Raw genomic sequence first — 26,332 nt, 5'->3', positions numbered from 1 at the left:
TTAAGAACTTCTTCTATCTTTTTTCCAAATGTTAGAGGAGATGATTGAAGTTTTTTCCCAACTTTAAATATAAAGATATTTCATTTCTAAATTATGAAATCTGTTATTTAAGTCTATTAATAAATGTGGTTTAAATTTTTCCTAATTTAATGTCAATCATAGAATAAGACTATTAATTACATTATTTTCTTATAGGTTACTTGCATATATAATACTCCTTTTGATTTACTTAGTTCAACAATTTTATTTTTTCTCACTAGTTATAATGCTTAAGTAATATTGATTATTAAAAATTTAAGGTTAATACTATACATTGATATTTTCAAGAACCCAGGAAGGATCAATATATGAATTTGATAGACCTATTATATGATTATTTTCTCTTTATAATGATGAGCTTTAAGAAAATCAAGTAATCCACACATATTTTAGTGTCGTCATTAATAATGTTATGAACCAACACTAACATTGGCGAAAAATTATCTCCAAAGAGATTGAATTTGCCTTATTAGTCTTTTATATATATATATATATATGAGAAGGGTAATGATTTTACGATCTTTTATTGGATTTGCCTTATTAATAAAAATATAATAACGCCCCCACGGGCATAACGCGGTGGAAAAGGTATCAGCACGTAAGAAGGAATATCGGAAATTCAATTTCAGGTAGATACACTTACGGAGCTAATGATATCTGTGGATGGTGAGAGTTCGCTCTATGAGTTAGCGAGGACCGTAGATGGTAATTGAGATATATCCTAGGGATCGGGTTGGTTGAACGTCCAACTGATGCATGAAAGCCGTGTCCGTATTCCGGACTTTACCTGATCAGCGAGACCTAGGGGGAGGACGTTGATCCGTAGGTTTGGTGCCGCACCAGAGGGTGCAAAGGGTTTATTGGTGGCTGAAGTTCCTATGTAATATAATAATAATAATAATAATAATAATAATAATAATAATAATAATAACGTTACAGACACTTTATTAAATTTAATTTTTATTTATTAAACTATATAAAAATTAACATTGCGTTTGAGCCTAAGCAGGTTTCTTCTTCTTTTTTGATTACATAGGAACTCTAACCACCAATGAGCTCTTCGGACCTCCTTGTGCGGCACTAAACTTACGGATCAACGTTTTCCGGCCCCAAGTCTTGCTAATCAGGGTAAAGTCCGGATGCGAACACGACTTTCGTGCATCAGTTGGGCGTTCGGCCAACCCGACCCTCGTGACACATTTCCATTACCATCTACGGTTCCCGCTAGCTCATAAAGAACTCTCACCATCCACAGTCCCCACTAGCTCCGCGAGTGTATCTACCTGGAATTGAACCCCCGATACTCCTTCTTACGTGCTGATGTCTTTCTACTGCGCCATGCCCGTGGAAAATAAAATATAAAAATAAAAGGTTAAGCAAATTTTTATTTTTACAGTTAATGTAAAAAGAAAATATAAAAATAAATTCCTTCCTCATTTAGTTTTAATTTTCTCTTTTAAAACAAAATTTTAAATAAAGTAATCATATTGTAGGTATTTGATAACATAGGAAAATGTGTGTTGTCAGTAATTTACAAAATTTTTATTAACTTATTATATAAAATGAAATGGAAATAAATATTCTCTTTACTAAAAATATCTATTTTTATTCACAACTCTTTAAGCATTCTATAGGAAGAATAAAATATTTCAAAAGCACTAGATTTTTTTTCATTCATATAATTTCGGAAAAAAATATTATATATATTAATTTAGTAATTTTTAATTTATAATTTGAGAATGCACCCGAATTCTCAATCCCTCTATTCCCTCTCTGATGGGCCCCATGTACAGGGCATTATTCTCTCTAGGAACCAATCGATACATGCCACGTGACCAAATGGGCCCGCATCGGTGACCATAGCGTAAAGCATCGGACGCGAAAAGGTTCGAAGATGCGTTCCTTGTGACCAAATATAAAGAGCCCCAAGTTGGTGACCCGAGGTATCGTCTTCTTCTTCTTCTTCTTCTTCTTCTTCTTCATTCTTATGTGTACTCTGTAACGGACTCTGCGAAAAGGCCGGTAATGGCGGATTACGAGCCGCTGCGCAACGACGTCGTCGCGTACATCGATGACGGCGGAGTAGGACCACCGGAGCCGACGAAGTCCGGAATCGGAACTAGAACCAGAATCAGAATCAGAAGCACAACCGCCACCGTTCGCATCGTGTCTCTCGACGTTTTTCGCGGTCTCTCCGTCTTCGTAAGCTCTTGCCTTGATTCGCTAGCCGATTTTGCTTCGTTTGTATAGAAGTTTTCTAGTTTTCTTGCTTCTTGAAGGGTACCTTGGATTCGTTTTATTTTTTTGGCCGGTAGAAGCAATTAAAAGCGGTTTTGATTTACCAATGGCAGTTCTTTCAACCGCTTCGAAGTACTTATTCTTGTGCCGAACAAATGCTCCTCTTTTTTCGTGATTTTTGCCCTGGGAACATTAAGCAATAAAAAACATTTGCCAACGCAACGTTTTTTTTCTCCATTTATATTAGCAGTTCTTTTGATCGCTTCGAGGGAGGTGTTTATTCATGTGTAGAACAAATGTTATTTTTTCTTTTTTAAAATCGAGTGTCCAATGTTTTATCTGCGATTTGAATCGACTGATTGAGGCCAGTTTCGATTTTGGGGTTCATCTAGTCAACGGGCTTCGGATCTCTTATAAGTTTCCTTGCGATTTTTCTGTGAGAGAAAATACGCAGTTGAACATCAATTTCTTTGTTCAAGTTTTTTTTTTTTTTCATTATCTGCTTTAGTGAATGGTAGCTTCTATTGAATCCTCAATGCGAGGCTCTGAACAAACCATATTCCCCTGTTTTGAAGTTGTTTTAAAGTGATTGATCATTGTCTGTTCTGTCCATTAATGGACAAAATTTTTTTCTTATCTGCCTTTACCTTTCGCATAAAAATCGAAATTTAGCCCTCTCTTACTCGTTATATGATAATAATTGTTTTTTTTTTTTAATGTCTAACTGATTAACATTTTTATTGATTTAGTATTATTTTCTGCCTTCTGGTTACAGTACTGACAATGCAAATGCGTTGTTTGTTTTCAGCTTATGATACTCGTAGACTATGCCGGTGCGATTTTCCCTGTCATTGCTCATTGTCCATGGAATGGCCTACACTTGGCAGATTTTGTGATGCCATCCTTTCTATTCATTGCTGGAATTTCTATTGCACTTGTCAACAAGGTAACCTATTTATGTGTAAAACAATATTTTCTAGTCACTTGTTGTTGTCCTTAAGAATGATTGTTGCTTTTTATTTTTTGTTGGTTACATGATTGTTACTTTCTTTCATATATTGACAAATAGGCTTAATAATTTGAATAGTAGTGTTTGACTCTTTCTTTTTGAAATTTCAGAAAGTGTCCAACAGAGTTGACGCCACATGGATGTCTCTTCTAAAAGCAATGAAAGTTTTTTTTCTTGGCCTTTTTCTTCAAGGTATTATTAATGGATTTTATTTAATGAGATCGCTCATAATTAAATATGTTTAAAGAACTTAATATGCATTTATTTGAAGCACAATTAAGTTGGACACCAGAACATTGTGAGGAGTTATCTTCATCTCATTGATTTTCATTGTATATAAGTGCCAGTCCAAATGCCATCTATTTTGGTCATCTGTAATGTCAGTATAGGTCAATTTTACTTGAACTTCTTTATGTTATGAGGTTTTTTAAGCTCTTTATATAATAAGTCAGGATGACCCTCGAATAAGATCTTCGTACTCGATAGAAATAAAATATAAATCAATCTGAGGTTGGATATTGGGCATCATTTTGTCTGACAATTAGTCTGGTCAAGCCTGAATTGTAAAGCTTATAACTTAGATACTTTGATGTGCTTCATGTATTTGCTAAATTTCAGAATTTAGATAATGGAACTGTACTTGTTGGCGTAAAGAGATGGTAGAGACTCAATGAATGCAAATTGGGCTTAATATTTCAGTGATTGATGTTTCATGGTTATGTTGTGTCCTTTATTTATTCCCCGTTCACTGGTTCTATGATCACCAACTATCAGTGGAGATGCAAAGTACACATTTTCCATTTCGTTTCAGGTGGTTATTTTCATGGAATAACATCTTTGACATTTGGTGTTGACATCGAAAGAATGCGGTGGCTTGGGATTTTGCAGGTGCGTTTGATGCAAATTGCAAAATATTTTCTGAGCATGAGCTCTTGCACAAGGACACAAGCTCTTATATTTTGTCAAGAGAACCTAACAATGATGAGAGTTTCTTCTGATTTTTATCGCTGATAAAAAATGGAATCCCATCAATTTCCTACCTGAGTCTATGCATCTTATGAGTCTCTCTAGCTCTCACATCTCAATAGGATATGTGATGGCTACATGGGGTAGCTTTATCGGCCCCCAACCGAAGTAATAGGGTGCTACTAGTAATTTTGGAATTTCTTTAACATCCAGTTTATATATAATACATTGAACTGTTATTACTTTCATCATATCCAGAGAATATCTATTGGATATATGGTTGCAGCCTTATGTGAGATATGGCTTCCATGTTTGGGGCTTAGGCTGAGGGGAAGAGACATTTTCAGGAGTTACTATTGGCAGTGGTAAGTAAGGTTGCCTTGGCATAGTGATACATATTATGAACTTATTAGCTGGTCCATATCTTGTAGCAATGTTCTTTCTAAGACAGTTCTTATTGGACTTTGCTTATCTCTTTATGTTGAACTTGCAAGTATATGATCTATTATAGGCATCGTGATAAAAATATTCCTGCTGCTGAAAACTTCTGTGAAGAAATGCATTATAAGGGAAAATAATTAGAGTAAAAAATTCTGTAGCTTGATCCTGGGTTGATTTTGTTTTTCTCTGGTTAGTTGGTTTTGTTCAATACAGTTGTCCCCCAGTAACTCTCTTGTTTGTTGATTGTTTTGTTTGGCTGCTTTGTATGATTTTTTCGGCAGCGAAAAGGGAAAAGAAAAAATCACTTCCTACATTTTAACCAAATCATTTGGGCGTTCCCAATCCAATCCCAAACTCCTCCCTCTCTATCCTAAGTTGTCAACATCATTGTCCTTTGCTCAAACCTGTTGGGCTTATTCCCCAAGGGACATTTCTCTATTAAGTTATCTTGGCCTCTTGCATTGCTTTTATATTTTCCATGTTTGCAGAAAGCACCTACAGAAGATATTAGTTTGTGTACTGTTTGGCTGGTAAGAGCGTCTGGAAATTAATTATTGATGAAAGGTTCATAGATAACAGATATGTCTTTTTTTGGGAGTGTAATATGATTGATGCCTGCCAAAAAAAAAAAATCTGTGGACTTTGCTTGTCTTTTTATGCTGAACTTGCAAGTATTTGATCTCTTAAAGGCATCGTGATAAAAATATTCCTGCTGCTCAAAACTTCTGTGAAGAAATGCATTATAAGGGAAAATAATTAGAGTAAAAAATTCTGTAACTTGATCCTGGGTTGATTTTGTTTTTCTCTGGTTAGTTGGTTTTGTTCAATACAGTCGTCCTCCAGTAATTCTCTTGTTTGTTGATTGTTTTGTTTGGCCGCTTTGTATGATTTTTTCGGCAGCGAAAAGGGAAAAGAAAAAATCACTTCCTACATTTTAAACAAATCATTTGGGTGTTCCCAATCCAATCCCAAACTCCTCCCTCTCTATCCTAAGTTGTCAACATCATTGTTTTTTGCTCAAACCTGTTGGGTTTGTTCCCCAAGGGACAGTTCTCTATTAAGTTATCTTGGCCTCTTGCATTGCTTTTATATTTTCCATGTTTGCAGAAAGCACCTATAGAAGATATTAGTTTATGTGTACTGTTTGGCTGGAAAGAGCTTCTAGAAATTAATTATTGATGAAAGGTTCATAGATAGCAGATGTCTTTGTTTGGGAGTGTAACATGATTGATGCCCTTCAAAAAAAAAAAAAAAAAAAAAACTGTAATGGCGCTTTTGCTTGCAAAAGGGACGATTAACAATTATATTATAGCCATTAATAATGATACAGACCAAAGCAATATTTAGCCTTACTTCTTTTTAAGGACCTCTTCAAGGTACCTAGGCTCCACCTACAGCATAGGGATCTTTTTTTCACTTTGATAAGATTGTGTTAGACCCATCTGGCTTTTAGTCTTCCTTATTAAGCGTTGAAGTAGGCAATAGATATATTTTCTTGTATTTTGAGCAACTAGTTAAGTGTTTTAGAAGCTATGGCCATAAAATTGCTTTAACAAGCTGATAAAGTCCCCAATCTCAATGTCTTATCATTTGGTGTTCAACCAACCTCCATTTGCAACATATGGAGGTTTGCTTCCTTTGGGATTTAAGGCTTGGTTTTGTTGTTGTTGTTGTAATGTCAAACTTAATTCAATAATCTTGATCATGTTCTTTGAAAAGGAAAAAAGCTCACTTCCGTAAAAGTATAGACTCATAAAAGTAATGTTGGGATAACCAAACTTTACCTGCATTAGATTTTTGGAACTATTTTGACCTTAATTACTAATTTTGAGAAATGACACTACAGTCCTCTGCTATCACTATTCCTAAATTGCTATATTTCCATGCTAAATTGCTTATAATTTCCAAGTGATTTTGACTTGTGATACTTTTCATTAAGACATTAATTCCTTTCTCATTACGCATAATTAATCTGTCGTGCTCAATTTTCTCAAAATGTCTGGCAATTTGATTTTCAATTTTGCAGGTTTGCTGCATTTTCATTGTCAGCAGTTTACTTTGGGCTATTATATGGTTTATATGTTCCAGATTGGCAATTTAAAGTATCTAGTTCAACTTCTCCTTTGCTTTTATCAAATGATAGCTATGTCTACACGGTGAGAGCATGCTCTAATCTTTCTTTTTTTCTGCTTTATTTTATTTTCTTTTCTATTTTACTCAATTCTGGTCTGTCACCCAAACAGCCTATTTTAGTTGATATCAAGCTCATGGCACATAAAAGTGTCATGAAGTGTCTATATAACACCAAAGTTGTGTGCGTTGGCATGGTTGTGTCTCACCCCCTCTCATGCTTCCCCTCCCCCCTAGCTTGGCCACCCCACCCCCCAAAATAAAAATCTCAAATATTTTGTTTAGGCTGAAAGTTCTTTGATTTGTAACCATCAGACTAGAGTTTAGCATTTTGAGTTGTCAAGCCTGGAAAGTGATGTTATTTTATTTTTTCACTGTAAATGTTATAAATCTTGTGTCTTCCAACACATCCCAGAGAAAACATTTCTATGGAGTTTAGATGATTTGTTGCAACTTCTCAATACTATTGTTGTCTATAGTTTGAGGAAACTATTGAGAATTTTTGGATTTAAATGATAAAGAAAAATCAGTTATCTACTATTAATGGATATATATGTATGAATGCACTTCATTTGATGAATCCAAAAGAAGGGTCTAATATCTATGCACAGAGGCATACACATGCACTATTATCATGCATATCTTTATCAGAATTGAGATTGAGTTGGAAGATTCATCATCCTTGATGATGGAAAGATGTGTGCACTAGTTTGATGCACCATAATCATGCCCAAAACAAGTAAATGCACATAAATACATGACAAAAACTATTATTTAATAATTACTCACGGATGCTGCCCTCAAAACCTCCACCTAGACAACCTGAGATACATGTTGCTGATCCCCCCAAGGTTTCATGGCAGCATTTGCTAGCAAGGTTGTTATAGAGGCTTGAGTTGAGTTGTGCTATACATTCCTACCTCCCTGAAATCAATTTAGTAAGACATCTGTCAAAACATATTTTAGTCTCTTTGATTGTAGGTGAACTGTGCCATAAGGGGTGATCTTGGACCTGCCTGTAATTCTGCTGGAATGATTGATCGTTATGTCCTTGGTATTAATCATCTATATACAAAACCAGTTTACAAAAATCTGAAGGTATCTGCAATTTGAAAATGTTTATAATGCTGTCAACATTTTACAATTCAATGATGCTAAGAAACAGTTCTCATCCACAGGAGTGCATTGGTACCGAAAATGGCATACTTTCTGAAAGTACACCTTCATGGTGTCATGCTCCTTTTGAACCTGAAGGTATTTTAAGGTGACTATCTGACGATTCTCTTTTCTTTTACTCCATGCAGATGATTTAGAATATCTGTCGTCATACAGTTCAATTCACTACATTCCTCCTCTCTTGTTTAGTGAAGTTTAGGTTTTTTTCAGCAGGATAAGTTGATTTGGTTTCTCATCTCAAACTTCATTAGCTTAGATATAGGATTTTGAAGTGGTAAACAGTGCTAATTTTTTAAGAAGCAACCGACAAAGGATGAAACATTTTGTTGTGAATGAGCTTTTACTAAATCAGAATATTAAGAAATCCCTTCTATCAGAGTCTTTATTAAACAAGGAAAAAAATGATGAGATGCAAACAATCCATATGTTCAAATGCATTTTGCAAGTGTTAATGTCTTGTACTAAAGAATGGGATGACATGAACTAGACTTAAAATAATGTACTTTAAAGTTTCAGCTGATAAGGAGCTTTGGAAGTCTATTCACTGTGCTTAGTTTAATGAATTTCACATCATTCATTGAAATATTTCAGCTTAATTTAATGAATATCCCCATCATTCGTAGGAATATGCACCGAACAAGTTTGCAATGTATCATTGATGAACTGTGATAGTGCTAGTTTGGAATGGATTGTAAATGAACTGTGATAATACATTTTTAAAAGACATGTGGCCATCTTGTCTAGACAAATGCACAATCTATTTTACATGAACATTACTACTTCTTTATTGGTGCTATCATCAGCAGTCCTGATCACCAAAATGATTGAACCATCTCCCTTGGCTCTTATCTTGTCCACATGCAATTCTTTCTCTTGCTTAATATATTTTTTCTATTTATTCCATTTTGATGCCTTTGGTTGGCTTGTCTTCTCGAGGAGCCGGTATTAATGACTGCATTATCTGTTTATTTAATTCATATTCATAATATCGTAATGCTCCATGTCTTACAGCTCTTTAATGGCTGCTGTGACCTGCATAATTGGGCTTCAATATGGACATATCCTTGCACAAACAGGGGTAAGATGCCCGTGACCTAAGCAAGATGCAGAGTATTCTACTTTCATCTGTGTAATGAATTTTGAGTTTACTAATGAACTGCAGTATGATTTGTTCATCATTCTGTTCTTATGAAATGCAATCAACACATTGTAATTGATGAATCTTATCCTCGTAAGTCGTAACATGTTTCATTCACATTCCTTTCATTTTATTTTTGCTTTGGAATGCCCAAATATGTAATATTTGCAGTATAATTTGTGAATGAAGGTTGAATTGACCTATCATGTGAATTGATCAAGTTTTAGAAGCTCCATTCTTTTGGTTGTTTTTTTTCAGTGAATCTGACATTGTCAAATTTCTTTCAGGATCATAAGGAGCGCTTATACAGTTGGTCTATGCTTTCAGTTTTACTTTTTTTCCTGGGCTTGTTACTTGCATTCATGGGTATGCACTTGTTTTTGAAGGCTCTAATTTCTTGAAGTATTGTGTTTAGGAGGACTCAAAAGAATTAGAGAACAAACACAGCTAAAAGAAATCTGATTAACAAATCATCAGGATAGTTCAGTCACCCATCGTATGGTTATCGATATTTCCCTGGTAGTAAATGGATTTGATTTCAGATGCATGACATTGAATTTTTGAAACCTCAAGAAAGCTTCATGTCTTTTGTCAAAACTCACAAGTTAGAGAAAATATAGGGCCTGTTTAGTTGTAGAAAGCATTTTCCTGTTTTCAATTTTCAGTTTTTCAGAGAACTATAAAAACTTTGGCTTTTTTTTTTTTTTTTTTCAAAACAAAAAAATAAAAATAAAAATTCAAGATTTCTTCTAAAAAAAGTAGAAAAGAAAAGTTTTTTGAATTGAACTAAATAATTTTTTATTTTTTATTTCTAGATTTCAATTGTTTGTTCCATTTAATTGACATTCTACTTTTTTGTTCTCTGCAGGTGTCCCATTGAATAAATCATTGTACACAGTCAGTTATATGTCTATTACAACTGCTTCCGCTGGAATTACACTTTGCGCTTTATACTTATTGGTGAGTTCCAAAAAGTTATTTCTGTTATGACAGGTGAATATTCTTTCATAGTTCATAAATTTGATGTTGATTCTAAACAATAAGACTTTGTAAGTTGACTGCTGCATTCACACCAGATTAACTCTTGCATGAGCAGGCACCATTTTGGGAACTCACCTTATGTTTTGGAGAGGCCTTGGATTTAGATTTGATACAAAATTGTATTGAATTTGTCCAAATCCAAGGCCCAAAATTCATGCTCCCAAATGCAGCCTCAGTATTATTCCTCTATTTTTTTCCGCTGCTTGGTGTGAACATTCAGGGTTACTATTCCTGAAACCAGCCAAATAATCATGAATTCTGCTGTTAACTTCCAAATGTACTGAACTTTGCATTTCACTTTTAGGGTGGTTGCTCTTTAATTTTATGCCTATTAGGCCTTTTGCCCAACTCTCATAATTGAGCAGCTTGATATTGCATCAAACACATCTTCCATCTTGAATTCCACCCACCAAACTCCTCATTAATTCATATTTCAATTTACTGTTTAGGTGCTAAAATCTTCTTGCAAAAGTCTAGCTTGGAGGGCCTAACGGCAAAGCTTGTGCCCAGAGTTAATGTTGGGATTAGGGACATGTTTCATTTCATCTTCATGGAAAATGTATTTTACTCATTAGATCTACAAGTAAATCTCAAACCTAACAACTTAATATTTTGGAGGTTAAAAGTGCTTGTTACTATTATTTGCAGTACATTCCAAAGAGTAGTTGGGTTTCCATTTTTACCATTTTCACACTTTGAACTGATTTGTTCTGCCTTTATGACTGACACATAAAAAACATGCTTACCTTTTCTCTCTCTCAAAACAGGTTGATTTCTACGGTTACAGGCGTTTGACATCTCCCTTGGAGTGGATGGGGGTGCATTCCCTCAGCATTTTTGTTCTTGTTACTTCTAACTTAGCTGTTATAGTGATACAAGGATTCTACTGGGTTTCTCCTGAAAACAATCTAGTGAGTGCCTATGATATGCGATATATATATTATAACTGAAAAAACTATATAGTCCTTATTATCTTATACTGTGCTCTTGTTCTACAGATTCACTGGATTGTTACTCGCTTTGTGTCCAGATGAAATGATATTTCAAACATCCTCTGCATGGGGTAAATCCTTTGATCATATCTGTGACTGATTGTGCTTTCTTTCAGTTTTAAGGAGGCATGCATTTCCCAATGCAGTACACAAAAATTTATCAATAGCCGCGATGAAAGGATTTTCCCCTCATCTCTAATGATGTGAACTCAATTCTCTTACAATTTGTTTACAGGTTTGAAGAGCTGGATTATATGGGTCAGAATCTTTTAAATTATATTCGTCCTTTGGTACATTCAGCCCAAAGGTTTGAGATCTCTCCCCCTTCGGTTAGTTTCTAGGTCATACACAGTAATGGAGGGATCTTATTCTTCGTTTGTATAGTTTGAGTAGTGAAGATTTTGGAAAATGAACCTAATATATCTTGGGATTCAATAAAAGCAAAAATGATTGGAAAGAAATTGCATTTAGTAATTTCAGCAAACGTGGAGCTTCTTACCATGAAGAAATGATTTGCCCATGTGTAAATTATACTCCAAGGCGAGAACAAGGACAGGGTGAGAACAGCCATCACCATGACGTCACATACCTTATTGCAAACTTCCATGGAGTAATTCTCACACTTTAGGTTTGTCCTAGTTGGTGTCTCACCCTCCAACCATTTATCCATGATGATGCTTCAATGTTTTCTGGAAATTTTGAGTTGTACATATTGTAATAAATTTATTGAATTGTTATGGTGTGGATGGATGACACGAGCAAAATGCTTTCTAGACATTTCTTTTCACTAGTCATTTATGTCCGAGCACGAGCATGAGCCACATAATTTTGTGCGGATAAAGTTTATGCATTTTAGTTGATGAAATTGTCTAGAAATTGAAACTTTAGTATCATCATTAAGTTTTTATTTTTTAAAAAATAAACCATTAGTGATAGTGTAAAAATTTTATTTATTAATATTCTTTTTTATGGTCAAATAAGAAAAAACATTAATTCCTCTGATCGTTGTCTTATTTTTCTTTTCTTTTTTCCAAATTAGGTCTCAAGGAAAAGAGTGGAATTTTACTTAAAATTTGTTCAGATATGACATCTTTTAAAATCAATAATACCAACACGTAAAATAAAAACCTTATCCAGTAATATAAATTTGTTCATTTATTTATTTTTTCTCTTACTTTTGAATTTCAGAGCTAGCCAGCAAGAAAAGAAAATAAAAATGAACAAAAATTGCAGCGTCTCCTGGTGCAATTTGAGCCATATGATCCAAGGGAGCACGTTGGATTCTCTCTCCCTTCTGCAGCTTCTCTCAGAAAATGGCACTAAAAAAGTAAAAACTTGCTGTGCCCAAACAGTAAAAAAACAGAATATGAATTTAAGAGAATCAGAAAATCATTTGTTTCAGAGCACATGTGACTGCCCGCCTGCCTGGTCTCCCCAAAACCATAGTAAAAAAGTGCAAATAACCAAACTGCAGGGGCAGCTCTGGCACTACTCAAGAGCACCAGTTCAAAAGAACGAAAAAAAATTATTATAATACTTTTCTTTATTTGTTTTTATTGCTCGGTTTTCCCAGAGTGGAAAGTTGAAAGTTGACGTTGGAAATGGCAGGGCATTTTTGTCCAAGACGGGCTGGCCACCACTAGGCAGTGGTGGGCCCTCGTTCAACATTTCGTGTCCCATTAGAATTTGAAAAATTGGATTTTGTAATAGCTTAAATAATTTTTTTTTTTAGAAAAAATTACCTTCTTTTCCTCATTTTTTCACTAATTTAATGTTTGGCGTGCATTGAGAGTGAAATAGACTATAAAATTATATGGCGAATTTGTGAAATTATAAGGTTGATTTTTATTTTATTATATTTCATTCTTATGTCTCAAATAAGTCATAAATTTTTATAAAATTTTATAAGTATTGCACAAATTTCTAATTAACATGAATATTATATACTGTGCACTGCAATAATCATATTTCACAATAATTTTGTTATTTTCTTTTTTTTCTGTGTTGATTTTTTTTTCAATTCCATTCTATAAACAACTCTAAGAGATAGTAAGAGAAAAAAAATGAATAGAGTAATTAGATCTATTGACAACATTTATTGGATGAGAATTATTACTAATGTTGTTGATTGCTTGTTTCTTATTCATGGATTAGATAGTCTGACTTCAACATATATTTTGAGAGAGTAATGGATGATCGATTTTTTTTTTAGTTAATTTTGTTATATCATTAGATTTAGTTTGGAAATGTGTATTCTTCAGAATTATAAGTCGGATTCTTTAGGTTTTCTGCTTGATGATCTAGTTGGTATGGTTTTCTCATATATTATCTTTTGACCATTGTTTACGATCTTTCTGTTCCAACGAGTACGAGTCAAGTGGATATTGACAAGTTATAAGTCTCCTAATAATAGATGTTTTTGGCAGCTTTAGGGCCAGTCATGTCTTCCTTTGTTTGGAACAACGCAAAGGGATCGTCTAGGTTAGAATTTCGAATTATAAAAAGAATTATTATTATTATTATTATTATTATTATTATTATTATTATTTTGATCTTTGTCCCACCCTTACACCCCACACCAAAAAAAGAAAAAAAAAATCAACCATTTTCTTTAAAATTAAGTACACCTAATTATTCCTTTTCCTTATTATGTTTAATTAAAAATTGGACAACCATTTCTGGCATTACGGAGAGCTGTGCCTCTTGCTCATCAATCATTTAAGGGCTCCCTTTTGAATTTTTAATTATGATATTGATCCGGCATTATCTTTTTTGGAAGAGAACATGCCACGTGGAATATTCCATTATTTTCCTATAAAATAAAAAGAATGTCTTTTTTCAACAACTTTTTTTTATTTATTTAGAGAGAAATTTCCAATAACATAATAGAACAAAATTAAAAATTAAAAAAAGAAAACCTTTATGCAGTTTGTGTACGCTGCATGAATCATAATGCATTTACTTGTATTTTTTTTTAGTAAATTCATGCTTTAAATTTAAGTTTATGCAGATTTAGATAAAATATAATAATTATTATATTAATTACTCATCATTTTTTTTTAAATTTATGTAAATTAAAATTAAAGTCTTGAAATATATGCTCTTAAGCACTACTTTAGGTTTGCATTTGCTTATGACTTAGTGTTACAAGATTGGATTAAAGTCGTAGAATGAAAAAGACTAGAGCGGTTAAGTTAACTTAACCTAACCTAATCAAGTCACTAAAAGAGACAACTCATAAAAGTAGATAATAATTTATGCAAAAAAATAAAATAAAAAATTATTAATAAAAATAATGCTATCATAGAATTTCATGATCTCCCACATGGTCATATCCTAAGGTTAAAGTCTATGCATTCCCCTCCATTAGAATTGAAGGAGAAATAATTAGGGAAAGGCTACGGTCTCTGTCAATCCTTCCTAACCAATAAAATCATACCAAAAAACAGTGGGCCCACATATAAGGACTTATATGTCACGCTTCCTCTTGTGATTTCATTAATTGGAGAGGACTAATAGGAGAATTACCATGATTTTTCGGAAGGACCTAATTTTTTTTCTAATAGAAAAGATTATTTTTAACTTTTCAAATAATTTTTTTATTCTCTCCCTCTCTCTCTCTCTTTAACGCCTCGACCCCTTATACGGCCTCGGAGTACTATTACACCTGTATAATACACCTGTCTTTGATAACATACATATACAACCCGCTCTAAATAGGAACATACGGGTGTTTCATATTGATATGAAATCTCATGTACAGCGAAAAACATAAACATCCATATGAATTCTAATAGACGTACCAGAATTTCTAACTGTATCCTCACATACATACGATTGTACTTAAAACATAACTTGTTTTTATAATCCCCAAAAATGCATTCTGAATTAAGTCTATTACATATACAAAACACTTACGTAAGCTAAACACAATACGACACTCCAAGTCCCTCTAGCAACTAGGACCGATGTCCAGCAAGACCTGAAACAAAGGTTGTATGGTGAAAAATATTACATTAGTGTGTGACGATATATATTCAAACAAGTAGAAAGCAGTTACATATATAGTATATTCTCAACACTATAATATAGGAGATATTTATATATATTTCCTACAATAAATAATTCAGCATCGTTGCAAACGAGAGTTCCTAAGGTTAGGGTAGGGTACAGGCCCATACACTTTACAATCCCTTCGTCCGGTACTCAAACCTGTGACTTTTCCCATTTTAGTTTTTAAATCATGTATATGCATATTTAGAACACCGTCCAACTTTGAAACAATAATAACTATGCCAACACTACCCTGTGGCGTGGGTTGTGCGATTTACTATAGTTCGACTGAGTCCACCTGGTCCATTAATCCACTAGTGACACAATCCTACCCAGCCAACTATCTCGATACCCACACTGAAAATCAGATGTATGGTTGCACTATATCCAAAATATAGCAACGGAACCACGCTTAAGCTTTTTAAGGCTTCATATAACGTTGAGCTTTTTAAGATTCTAATATAACATTGAGCTTTTTAAAGCTCTCATAGTAACAAGTTGCGGTCCCAATATCATATGTACAATATACAATAAAACAAATTGACTTGTTTCCAATTCACAAATCACTTGTACAGTTCCAGTATTTTCACAAACTCATCCATTCATACTATGATATAAACCGACACACACCCTCTCGATTTAACCATTTTCATATATAAAACTCGATATATAACCGGCACTTGTTTTCCACATTTTTAAATAGTGAAATGGAACTCTAGTTCCCATAGTTCATATACGTATTCAAACAAATTCAAATATTCCATTTCATATCATATGACACACTCATTTGGTAAAAAATCCATTATATATAGTATATAACTCGAAAAGTAACATTTAAACGGAAATCAAGGGGTTCAAGTATCTTCTATGTTATGTTTAATATAAATAACGAAGTTTTGAAAAGTTTGGAGATTATACGCCAAAACTCTCATTTTTACCAAAATCGTAAAATCATAAAATCAGAATTTTTACCCGGTGAAACTTTACAAATAAGCAATCCATACGTGCATATAAACATAAGCTAACTTTTCAGCTTTTTAGTTTTCTAAAAAGATTCATGTAAACAAATCCCCTTACCTATTTTCCCGAACCTGAAACACAAACTATACGGCTCCAAAACAATGAACTGTATTCCCAATACCTAAAAACCAAAGAACAATACTTTAATACAATCCTATTTACTACAGATCTATCGAACAAAAAACGAACTTAGACCCTTACCTCGATTTTGGGATAAAACTTGGAAATCCTCAAAACGAAGATCCAATCTGCTATAATTGTAGAGGTTTTCCCCTTGATCCACGTGGTAAAGTCATATCATGGATTTGGGTGACGAACAATGAAGGATTGAAGAGAGAAAGAGAGAAAGAGTTTGCCGGTTCTAGAGAGAGAGAGAGAGAGAGAGAGAGAGAGAGAGTTTCTTAACCATGAAGTAATGAAAAATAATATTTATAGACCCCTTGACCCGGTCAAACTCATTGACAAATGGTGCCTTTGTCGACGAGCTACAAAAGGCTCTTTGTCGACAAGCTACAAAAGGCTTTTCGTGGACGCACCCTAATCTGATATTTTTCCTTTCGGTCGGGATCCTTTTATCGAAGAGACTCTGAATTTCGGCGATGAGGCGCAGAAGAGCCTTTGTCGACAAGAACCTTGGCTTCATCGACAAAGCCTGCTAAAATTACCTTTTTACCCTTTGTCCTATTTTACGGATTCGGGTCTCTACACACACTCTGACTCTCTCTCTCTCTCTCTCTCTCTTTGGCCACATAAAACTCCTTTCACCAGTCATTTACATTATTTATTTTAAATTTAACCAAGCTCCTTAATCATCATTCTAATTTAAAAAAAAAAATATATTATGAAATTAGAATGTTGTGAGCTGTATTTATGAAGCAAGGTCAGTGGGCCAATAAATGGTTTAAAAATTGTACATAAAGGCAATGATTAATGTAATAATAATTTTTATGTACTTTATGAATTGTGTTTATTAGTAAATCCAATGAAACAAACATTGTTGGCTGTCACATTCATGCTTTTATTCATTTGCTCAATTGATTAGAAAAAGATATTGCATTTTTATAATGATAATAATATAAGCGGCCGGTCCCCTTAATTAATTAATTAATCAACATAAAATTAATTAAGTTATACTTATGAGATTCATGTGAAAAACGTAGCTATTCATTCCCAAACAATCTTGCAAATCTTCTCACGTGTACTTGAAAGATTTCATTCATCTGTATGGAAATGATGAGCCAAGAAAGTTTTAAATTTTAAATTTTATTTTAATTATCATCCTATTTTAACTTTTTAATTTTTTTAATCTAATTAGCCAAACAAGCCCTTAATTAAATGGGTAGGGCTTGTTTTGTAACGACCCAGAAAATATTGATATTTAAATATTAAAAAGAGAGAAAAATGGAAACAGAAATAGAAAGAGGCAGTAGATTTCATCGATAAATACAGGGTTTCGTCGACGAGTGCATCAGAAAATTCGTCAACGAATACAGGGTTTCGTTGACAAAAAAATCCCAAAAGACAGATATGGGCTGCTCTGAATTTTGTTGATGAATACAGGGTTTCGTTGACGAATCTGACAATATAAATAGTGGGAAATCGGGATATTTTGTCATTTTCAGTGCCCCTCCCTCTCTCCTCTCTCTCTACGACTCTCTCTCACTTCTCTCTTCATTTCCGGGTCTGTTTCTCGCTGGATCGAAGATCCGAGGCTACCACGACGCTCCTAGTGAGATTCTTTACAAGTCTATTGGAGCTGATCGTTGAAAAAATTGTTTTGAATTTCGTCCCAATCTCAGGGTAAGACATTTTATTCAGTTTTTGTCTTTCCCTCAGTTATAAGAAATGTTGTAGGTAAGAAAATATTGATATTTTGTTATGAGATATTGTAGTTTCAGGATGTTGAGCTAGGAACTGTGCGGGTATTGAGTCAGAATTTTGTAGGGGCTTTTCAAAGTTAAGGTAAGGGAAATATGTTATGTTAGGAATTTTCATAATGCTATCAGAGACTTCATAATTACGTATTTATATCAGTTTAGTATACAGTACTTAAAGAATATGAGTTTAAATACATGTGTGGCCTGAGTAGATTTTTATGTAATAAAGAAATGTGTACAACTTTCATGATGAATCATACTATACTAGATATACAGATATATATATATATATATATATATATATATATATTCACAGAGAAATGTACCTGCATATACAACTCTTATATGAATAGTTTCATGAAACATATATATATATATATATATATATATACAGAACAGTATATACAGAGTTATAGTATGTTATGTTTCCTATTACCATAATATACAGAGTATAAAGACAGAGTGTATAGACAAATATACAAGGGTATCATCAAGATGCTACCGATATAGTATACAGAGATTATAGTATTTACAGTACAGAAATATAGCATTATGGCAACTTTGGAAACATGGCGAAAACAGTAAAAGAGTATATATGTATATAGTATCAGATCCCTGTGGAAAGATCATAGACAGATACAGTACAAATACAGTTTACAGAGCACGGTACCGTTGCTATATATAGATAGAGTGCAACCACATATCTCAGATAGTGTGTGGGTACCGTCTAATTGTGCTCGGAGAGGATGCAGCTCCCCAGTACGCTGGGTAGAGGGGGTCAGCTAGACGAGGTAGCAGCCAGTCCCACGCCTAAGAGAGGATGCAGTTTGGTCGGTCTGAGGTAGAGTAGAGTATATTGACTTATTTGGAGGGCCGACCAGATGAAGTCCCGCCTACGGGCCACACAACCCTATCATAAGGGGTCAAATCATGACGTACAGAGTCCCAGGGATAAAGTATAGATATGTAAATGTATACAGTTTTATAGTATATGATGAGTATAGTATGATATTATCGTATGAAAAGTAGAAAATACAGGCAATACAATATATCTTAAATTGTGAAAGGAAAATATGCTCTACAGATGTTTTATTACATTACAGTTCGGTACTATTTTTTTTTACGTATAATTAACTTAGTTGTCATACACTAGTAATAGCATATTTCCACTTACTGAACGTCGACTCACCCTATTAATTTATCATTTTTCAGGTGAGCCAGTTAGGCGAACTGATCAGGCTCGCGGATAGAGAGTGGTTGATTACTCTGGTTATAGAGTGAGTTTTTGATATAGTTGTATATATTTTTGGGTAGATGATGCTGGAGGGGTATTTTTGTATAGTCTGTATATACTGGGTTCTGGTATTGTATAATAAATATGTGAATGGCTGCATGATATGTGTTTCTGCTGTTTAGACATGGATGTGAATATATATACACAAAAAAAAAAAAAAAATAGTATGAAATTTTGAGGACGTTACATGTTTGGATTAAAATTTCTATTTCAACTGTTTGATCATTAGATTCCCCTAATTAACATGACCACCCAAATTTGAGCAAAGGCCAAAGGGACCTTTGGGTCATTTTTTAAAAAAAGAAAGGGCAGCATTTGAATTAAAAGCCAACCATGCACTGCCTTTAATTTCTAAGGACACCCCACCTCTACCTCTCACATCAAACATGAGTTGTACCAGTGGAAGGAATTGAGTAGAGTTGTGTGTTTTGTAAGGAAGAGTTGGAGACACCGGATCTGTAACGACCCGGGAAATATTGATATTCAAATATTAAAGAGAGAGGAAAAATGGAAACAAAAACAGAAGGAGGCAGTAGGTTTCGTCGACGACATCGCATTTTGGGGATAATAATAATAATTTTCAAGGAATTGCCAGGGCTTCGTCAACGAGAACATAAGGGATTTCGTCGACGAATATAGGGCTTTGTCGACAAGCACATAAGAAAATTCGTCGACGAAAATAAGGCGTTGTCGACAAGAAAATACTGAGAGGGGGTATGGAGCAATCTGAATTTTGCCGACAAATACAGGGACTTGTCGACGAGGTGACGTGTCTCGTCGACGAATCTGGCAGCATAAATATCTAAAAATCGGGATTTTTAATCATTTTCAGCGCTCCACTCTCTCTCTCCTCTCTCTCTCTCTCTCTCTCTCTCTCTCTCTCTACGAATCCTCTGCCTTCTCTCTTCGATTCCGGCCCCACCAGTCACCGGATCGACTATCCGAAGCTACCACGACGCTCCTGGCGGAGTTCTCTACAAGTCTGCTAGAGTGGATCGTCAGAAAAACAAAATTGAATTTCATCCCAAATTAAAGGTAAGGTCTTTTATTCAGTTTTTGACTTCTTGACAGTTATAGGAAATGATGCAACTAAGAAATACTGATGTTTTGTTCTGGGGGATTGCGTTTTCAGGATGTTGGGTTAGGAACCCTGCGGGTATAGAGCCAAAATTTATAGGGGCTTTTCAAAGTTGAGGTAAGGAAAATATGCTATATTAGGAATTTTTATAAAGTTTTTAGAGATTTTATAAACATATATTCCTATCAGTTTATTATTTAGTTTATACAGAATATGAGTTAAATGTTTGTGTGGCCTGAGTAGAATTTTATGAGATAAAATAATTTATATAGTTTTGTGATGTATCATACTATACTGAGTACACAGTTAATAACAGTATATACAGTTTATATAACTTCTTCTAGTATGTGGGTTTACACAGAATATACAGGTATAGATTTATATTCACAGAGAAATGTACATGCATATGCAACTTTTATATGAATAGTTCATGAAACAGATATATACATATATATACATATACATGTATACAGATACTCAGATCAGTATTTTATATTACAGTTTTATACAGAACAGTAATATAGAGTTATAGTATTCCATGTTTCCTATTACCATAACATATAGTGTATACAGACAGAGTATATAGACAGAGTATTCATATAGATATACAGAGGTAGCATCAAGATGTTACGGATACAGTATATAGAGATTACAGTATTACAGCACAAAAAGATAGAGTATATAGTATCAGATCCCTGTGGAGAGATTACAGACAGATATAGTACAGATACAGATTATAGAGCACGGTACCGTTGCTATATTCATACAGAGTGCAACCACATATCTTAGATAGTGTGTGGGTACCGTCTAACCGTGCTCAGAGAGGATGCAGCTCCCCAGTACGCTGGGTAGAGGGGGCTGGTTAGACGAGATAGCAGCCAGTCCCGCGCCTAGGAGAGGATGCAGTTTTACCGGGCTGAGGTAATGTAGAGTATATTGACTTATCTGGAGGGCCGACCAGATAGAGTCTCGCCTACGAGCCGCACAACCCTACCATGAGGGGTTAAATCATGACGTACAGAGTCCTAGGGATAAAGTACAAATATTTATATATATATAGTTTTACAGTATATGATGAGTACAGTATGATATATTATCAGTATGGAAAGTAGAAAACGGATGATACAGTATGTTTTAAATAGAGAAAGCAAGATATGTTTGAAAGATGTGATTTATAGATGATTTATTGCATTACAGTTCAGTTATTATTTTAAAAGTATCCTTAACTTAGTTGTCACACACTAGTAATAGAATATTTCCACTTACTGAGCGTCGACTCACCCCATTATTTTACCATTTTTCAGGTGAGCCAACTAGGCGAGCAGATTAGGCTCGCGGATAGAAAGTAGTTAGATTACCTTGGTTATAGGGTGAGTTTTTGTCAGAGCTGTATATCTTTTTGAGTAGATGATACTAGAGGGACATTTTTGTATGGTCTGTGTATTCTGGAATCTGGTATTGTACAGTTTCTGTATAAATGATTTTATGATTTATGTTTCCACTACGTAGGACTGGTTATTGTATATATTTAAAAAAAAAATGGATAGAATATTGTGGTTGTTAGAGGATCACTTGTTCTTCAAATGTAAATTTTTGGAAGAAGTGTGGAGAGAAATTAAAGGGTGGTTGGGCCTAAGGCGATCTATGTCTACCATTAAGGCTGCCACCAAATGGATCCATAAAGAAGTGAAAGGTAATGGTGTCCATGCGATGGGAAAAAGAATTGCTCTTGCTACGATGGTGTACTTTATATGACACTTTAGGAATAGATATAGATTTGAAAATCATGTAATCTCCCCTATAAAGTTGGTAATTGTGATAAAAAAATATGTCTATAGGGCTGTTTTTGATAAATTTGATATGTATCTTGTTTAATTTGCTTGGAGTGTTGTACTTGGATTGATTTTGTTAGCTACAAAGGATTGGCCATGATTGGCCTTAGGGTATGCCCGAGTTATGATGTATATTGTTTGGCCTGGGAATGTCTAGTGTATTTGTAAGTATTCTTTTGATCAATATATTTTACCCCATTTTGATAAAAAAAAAAAAACATGAGCTGTACCACTCTTACTTGTGGGTGATCCTAATTATAAAATAATTAATTAATTAAAAGTTAAACAACACAAAAATAAAATTAAATAAAATGAACAAAATATTAAAAGTGTAGAGCCATTGAATATGCATGTCGAGACTTGACTCGGTACGAAAAAGAATTTTAAATTTTAGCTTAAACTTGATTTGTTAATTAAATGAGTCGATTATAGTCCTGTTTGCATTCAAGTTATTTATTTAGTGAGCTTAAAACGAGTCTAAGCAAATCAGGTTTGAAATTACTCAAACTAACTTTTAGTTCATAGTTTATTAATGAGTTTTTGTCAAGCCCAAAAAAAAAAAAAAACTTTATAAATTGAACCTATATTTTTATTAGTTGATGTCGTAATAAAAAAAAATTTCAAAGAATAGATACATAAAATGGTGACATGTTTTAAAAAATGATTGTTAAGCTCTAAACTCATAAGTGAATCTTTTAATGAAATCATAAACGAGTCAAATTCATATTATGAAGAAACAAGCTAACAAAGTTACTAAATTATAAGTGGATTTTAATTTTAATGAAATCATAAATGAATCAGATTCAAATTACGAAGAAATAAGTTGACAGGTTACTGAATTATAAGTGGATCTTTTAATGAAATCATAAATGAGTCGGATTCAAATTATGAAGAAACAAGTCGACAAGGTTGATAAACTAACTCGCACAAATATTAAATAAGCATATTGTTGAGCTTATAAATGAGTTAACCTCCTTAAATACATTGGTACACTATAGCTCCTCAAGCTTAATATAATTTAATTTAATCTTAGCTTGTTTGGTAGAGGAGTTAAAATTAAAATTAAAATTTTATTCCTTTATCGATCTTAGTGCATGACTTCAAAATAAGCAATCATTTAATTAAACATTGAGCATCTCGCAAATAATTTGATTAATTTGTAGTCCTACTTAGAAGTAAGAGATCATTTCTGAATGCTTACCAATAGACCTAATATTTCAAGGGATGAAGGTTCGGTATGGTGAATGGGTAGTTGGATACGTTTATAATAAACTCAAAAAATATTAAGAGAAACCTCTACCAGGAGGAAGAGTCGAAATTGAAATTAGAGGAATATCGGGTTAGGGCACAGAACAAGAGGTTGCCTATCAATTATTCCACATTCCTTTTCCTTGAATTTGAACATTTCACATCCAACCAAAAATTCTTAACCCTTAACCTCTGAAATACTTTTAATTTTTAATACATTAAAAGTCACTAACATTTCCTAAAATTTGGTAAAAAGATATGAACCTTCTTGAGGTTTTAAATATTTCACTAATTTTCACCATAGTTCGGTAAAAAAAAAAAAAAAAAACTTCAAGGTTTTAAAAATTCACAAACATTCCTTTTATGTTTGGCAAAAAGACATGCATAGAGGGTCATATAAGTGAGGAAAATTGAATGTTAAAAGATTCACCATTTTTTTTTATGAAGAAATTGTTGTGCAAAAATGTTATTTAGATGGAGATTGATGCATTTTCTAATTTATATACACATTACATAAGAATTTTTCATATTTTTTTTAAAAATATTTTCATACGACAAAAAGATGAGAACCTCTCTTAAAATTTTATTAATTTTATCTTGAATTTCAACAATCAAATGAACTTTTTTGAACGATTTAGTTTTTGAAATACTCATTTTCCCCTTTGTTAATATACCATTGTTGTAAAATAACACTCTAAGATTTAAAAATAGAGAAAATCAAAAAGAGATAAAAGAAGAACAACTAATTTACATGGTTGGACAATGTGCCTATGTTTACGAAACCCTTCTGCAAATTTCTATTGTGTCATCGGATAAAAAGTCTCTTAGAGTTTTAACACTTAACTACACTATGACATGCTGGCTTGCCTCGCATGAAAAATTTAAAATATATATGTCTCAAAATCAAGTTTTTAATAAAGTTCGAGAACACCTCTATACTATTTTGTCTAATTTAAAAAATGTAAATGTCTGAGAGGGGCCTTGTTGCACGGGCGTGGGAATAGTCTAAGAATCCTGGGTCGCCGCTAAAGTGTGTCAAAATGTGTCGGTTAACAGGAGTATCAGCTGGAGTATTAATTAGATGTGCCAGAGAAACTATGACATCCGACGCAATAATAAGAAAAATAAAATAAATGTCTAGTTGATTTTTTATCAAGGAAAATCATTGAGAAAGTATCCAAAGACATCATCAACCGCTCTAAAATTAAAGAGAGAGAGAGAGAGAGAGAGAGAGAGAGAGAGAGATGTTGTGATAATAATGGAAAAAGACCCTTCATAATTATAAAATTGCAGACATTACCTCTCCCAAGTCCCAAACTTCATTAATGGAGTGGTTGCTTAATGGAGCGGTTGCTTTCCAAAGATGGCGCCTGGGCGGGTTACCTTTCTCTCTCTCTCTGGAAATATGACCGTTACAGCGACTGGAAAAGAAGGGCGGGTCACTATCTTCACCAACGGCTACACAGAAGAGTCTGGAAACACCTAGCTTTATAGCCCCTTCAACTAGACTTTACACGTGTCAGCTCTTGACCGGTGGGTGAAGACAAGAAAATTTATGATATCTTACGTACGCCTTCATTATGTTTTTAAATAAATTAATAATCACTGCTTTCCTACTTTCACAAATTTTGGCAATTTTGGAAATTTCTCCAAACAGTCTTTCTTTAGAATTAAAATTTAGATTGTGAAAGCCCTACCTTATATGTAGAAAATCTTTAATTTAAATTTATATAAATTTAAAGAAATCATAATAATGTAAAATATATTATTTTTAAAAAATATAAATATAATATTGATACTATACTTTAAATTTTTAAATATTATTAAATTAGATAATATTGAAGAATGATAATTAATTTATGTATAATTTTAAATAAAGGTCAAGTGAAGAAACTTTTTGTTCTTACTCTCATTGGCGTGTTTGGAAGGCAAGAAATGAGTTTATTTTCCAGGTTTACAAGAGAGAGAGAGAGAGAGAGAGAGAGACTGCCGTGTTGGTTTACAACTTGAAATCAAGCGTGGAATTAAATTATTCTCGGGCAGCTCAAATGAGACTCCCAACAAATTAACAACGGGTTAAAAAAGTCATGACGTGGACAAGGTGAAGATAAAGATGAGGGTGCAGTGGGTCCCCCGTGTATCCCTGCACCATCAACCCTAGGAATAAATGCCAGCTCAGTGACACGTCACCAGTGACTTGTCCATTTCATTGGTTATGGTCATGTGATGGCACCTCCATAATTGAGTGATACTGTGAAGCGTGTGTGTGTATATTTGCCATACATATAATATATATATATATATATATATGAAAAATGCAAATAGGTATTAAATGAGGTGTGAGTTATCTGTCATCATATATTTTTAATTTCCAGAAATTTTAATTAATTAAAAAATAAAATAAATTTTTATAATTTCGATTAAAGAGTTACTCAAAAATTTACTTTGATAAGAAATAATAAGAGAAATATTTATTAAATATTCACCCTTTGTATCCACTAAAATATTGTTAGACCCATACAAATTTATACCTCTTACTTATATAAGTTTAAGTATTAATGTCACATCATACACTCACCGAACTCCAAAATTCATGTAAAAGAACAATTCTTTCTAATTATTTCGTAAAAAACTAACCAGTCGAATTGAAAAAAAAAAGTATGACTATATGCAAATTTTAAAATCCATCCATCCCAAGTTATTATATTGATATTTAAGTATACTAAAAGATAACGAGGCCCATATAATTGAGATCATCTA

The 26,332-nt window shown here is 33.5% G+C and overlaps 1 protein-coding gene and 1 long non-coding RNA gene across 2 annotated transcripts; one reads left to right on the top strand and one right to left on the bottom strand.

The window, feature by feature from the left end:
- Positions 1-1,987: 1,987 nt before the first annotated feature.
- Positions 1,988-11,957, top strand: LOC131156634 (uncharacterized). The gene is made up of 14 exons (XM_058110474.1): positions 1,988-2,241; positions 3,086-3,223; positions 3,397-3,478; positions 4,098-4,174; positions 4,511-4,617; positions 6,720-6,849; positions 7,805-7,921; positions 8,002-8,087; positions 9,011-9,077; positions 9,425-9,503; positions 10,006-10,097; positions 10,946-11,089; positions 11,177-11,241; positions 11,406-11,957. Exons 1-13 carry the CDS (start codon positions 2,065-2,067, stop codon positions 11,210-11,212), a joined length of 1,332 nt encoding a protein of 443 aa, XP_057966457.1. The 5' UTR covers positions 1,988-2,064; the 3' UTR covers positions 11,213-11,241; positions 11,406-11,957.
- Positions 11,958-18,496: 6,539 nt separating this feature from the next.
- LOC131156637 (uncharacterized) lies at positions 18,497-25,038 on the bottom strand. The gene is made up of 2 exons (XR_009137046.1): positions 24,873-25,038; positions 18,497-19,030 (listed from the first exon to the last, which is right to left on the bottom strand). It is a non-coding gene; the product is annotated as an uncharacterized LOC131156637 (long non-coding RNA).
- Positions 25,039-26,332: the final 1,294 nt, after the last annotated feature.

The sequence above is a fragment of the Malania oleifera genome, chromosome 5 (assembly GCF_029873635.1).
Source record: "Malania oleifera isolate guangnan ecotype guangnan chromosome 5, ASM2987363v1, whole genome shotgun sequence".
NCBI lineage: Eukaryota > Viridiplantae > Streptophyta > Magnoliopsida > Santalales > Ximeniaceae > Malania > Malania oleifera.
The sequence above is the reverse complement of the archived record's forward strand: the minus strand, read 5'-3'. Positions and strand labels throughout refer to the sequence as shown.

Bases quoted from the DNA above. Each gene is read 5' to 3' on its own strand.
- LOC131156634 (XM_058110474.1), top strand. From the start codon at position 2,065: ATGGCGGATTACGAGCCGCTGCGCAACGACGTCGTCGCGTACATCGAT. The intron at 4,618-6,719 runs GTAAGTAAGGTT...TCAATTTTGCAG, and splicing joins AGGAGTTACTATTGGCAGTG to GTTTGCTGCATTTTCATTGT. The intron at 11,090-11,176 runs GTGAGTGCCTAT...CTTGTTCTACAG, and splicing joins TTTCTCCTGAAAACAATCTA to ATTCACTGGATTGTTACTCG.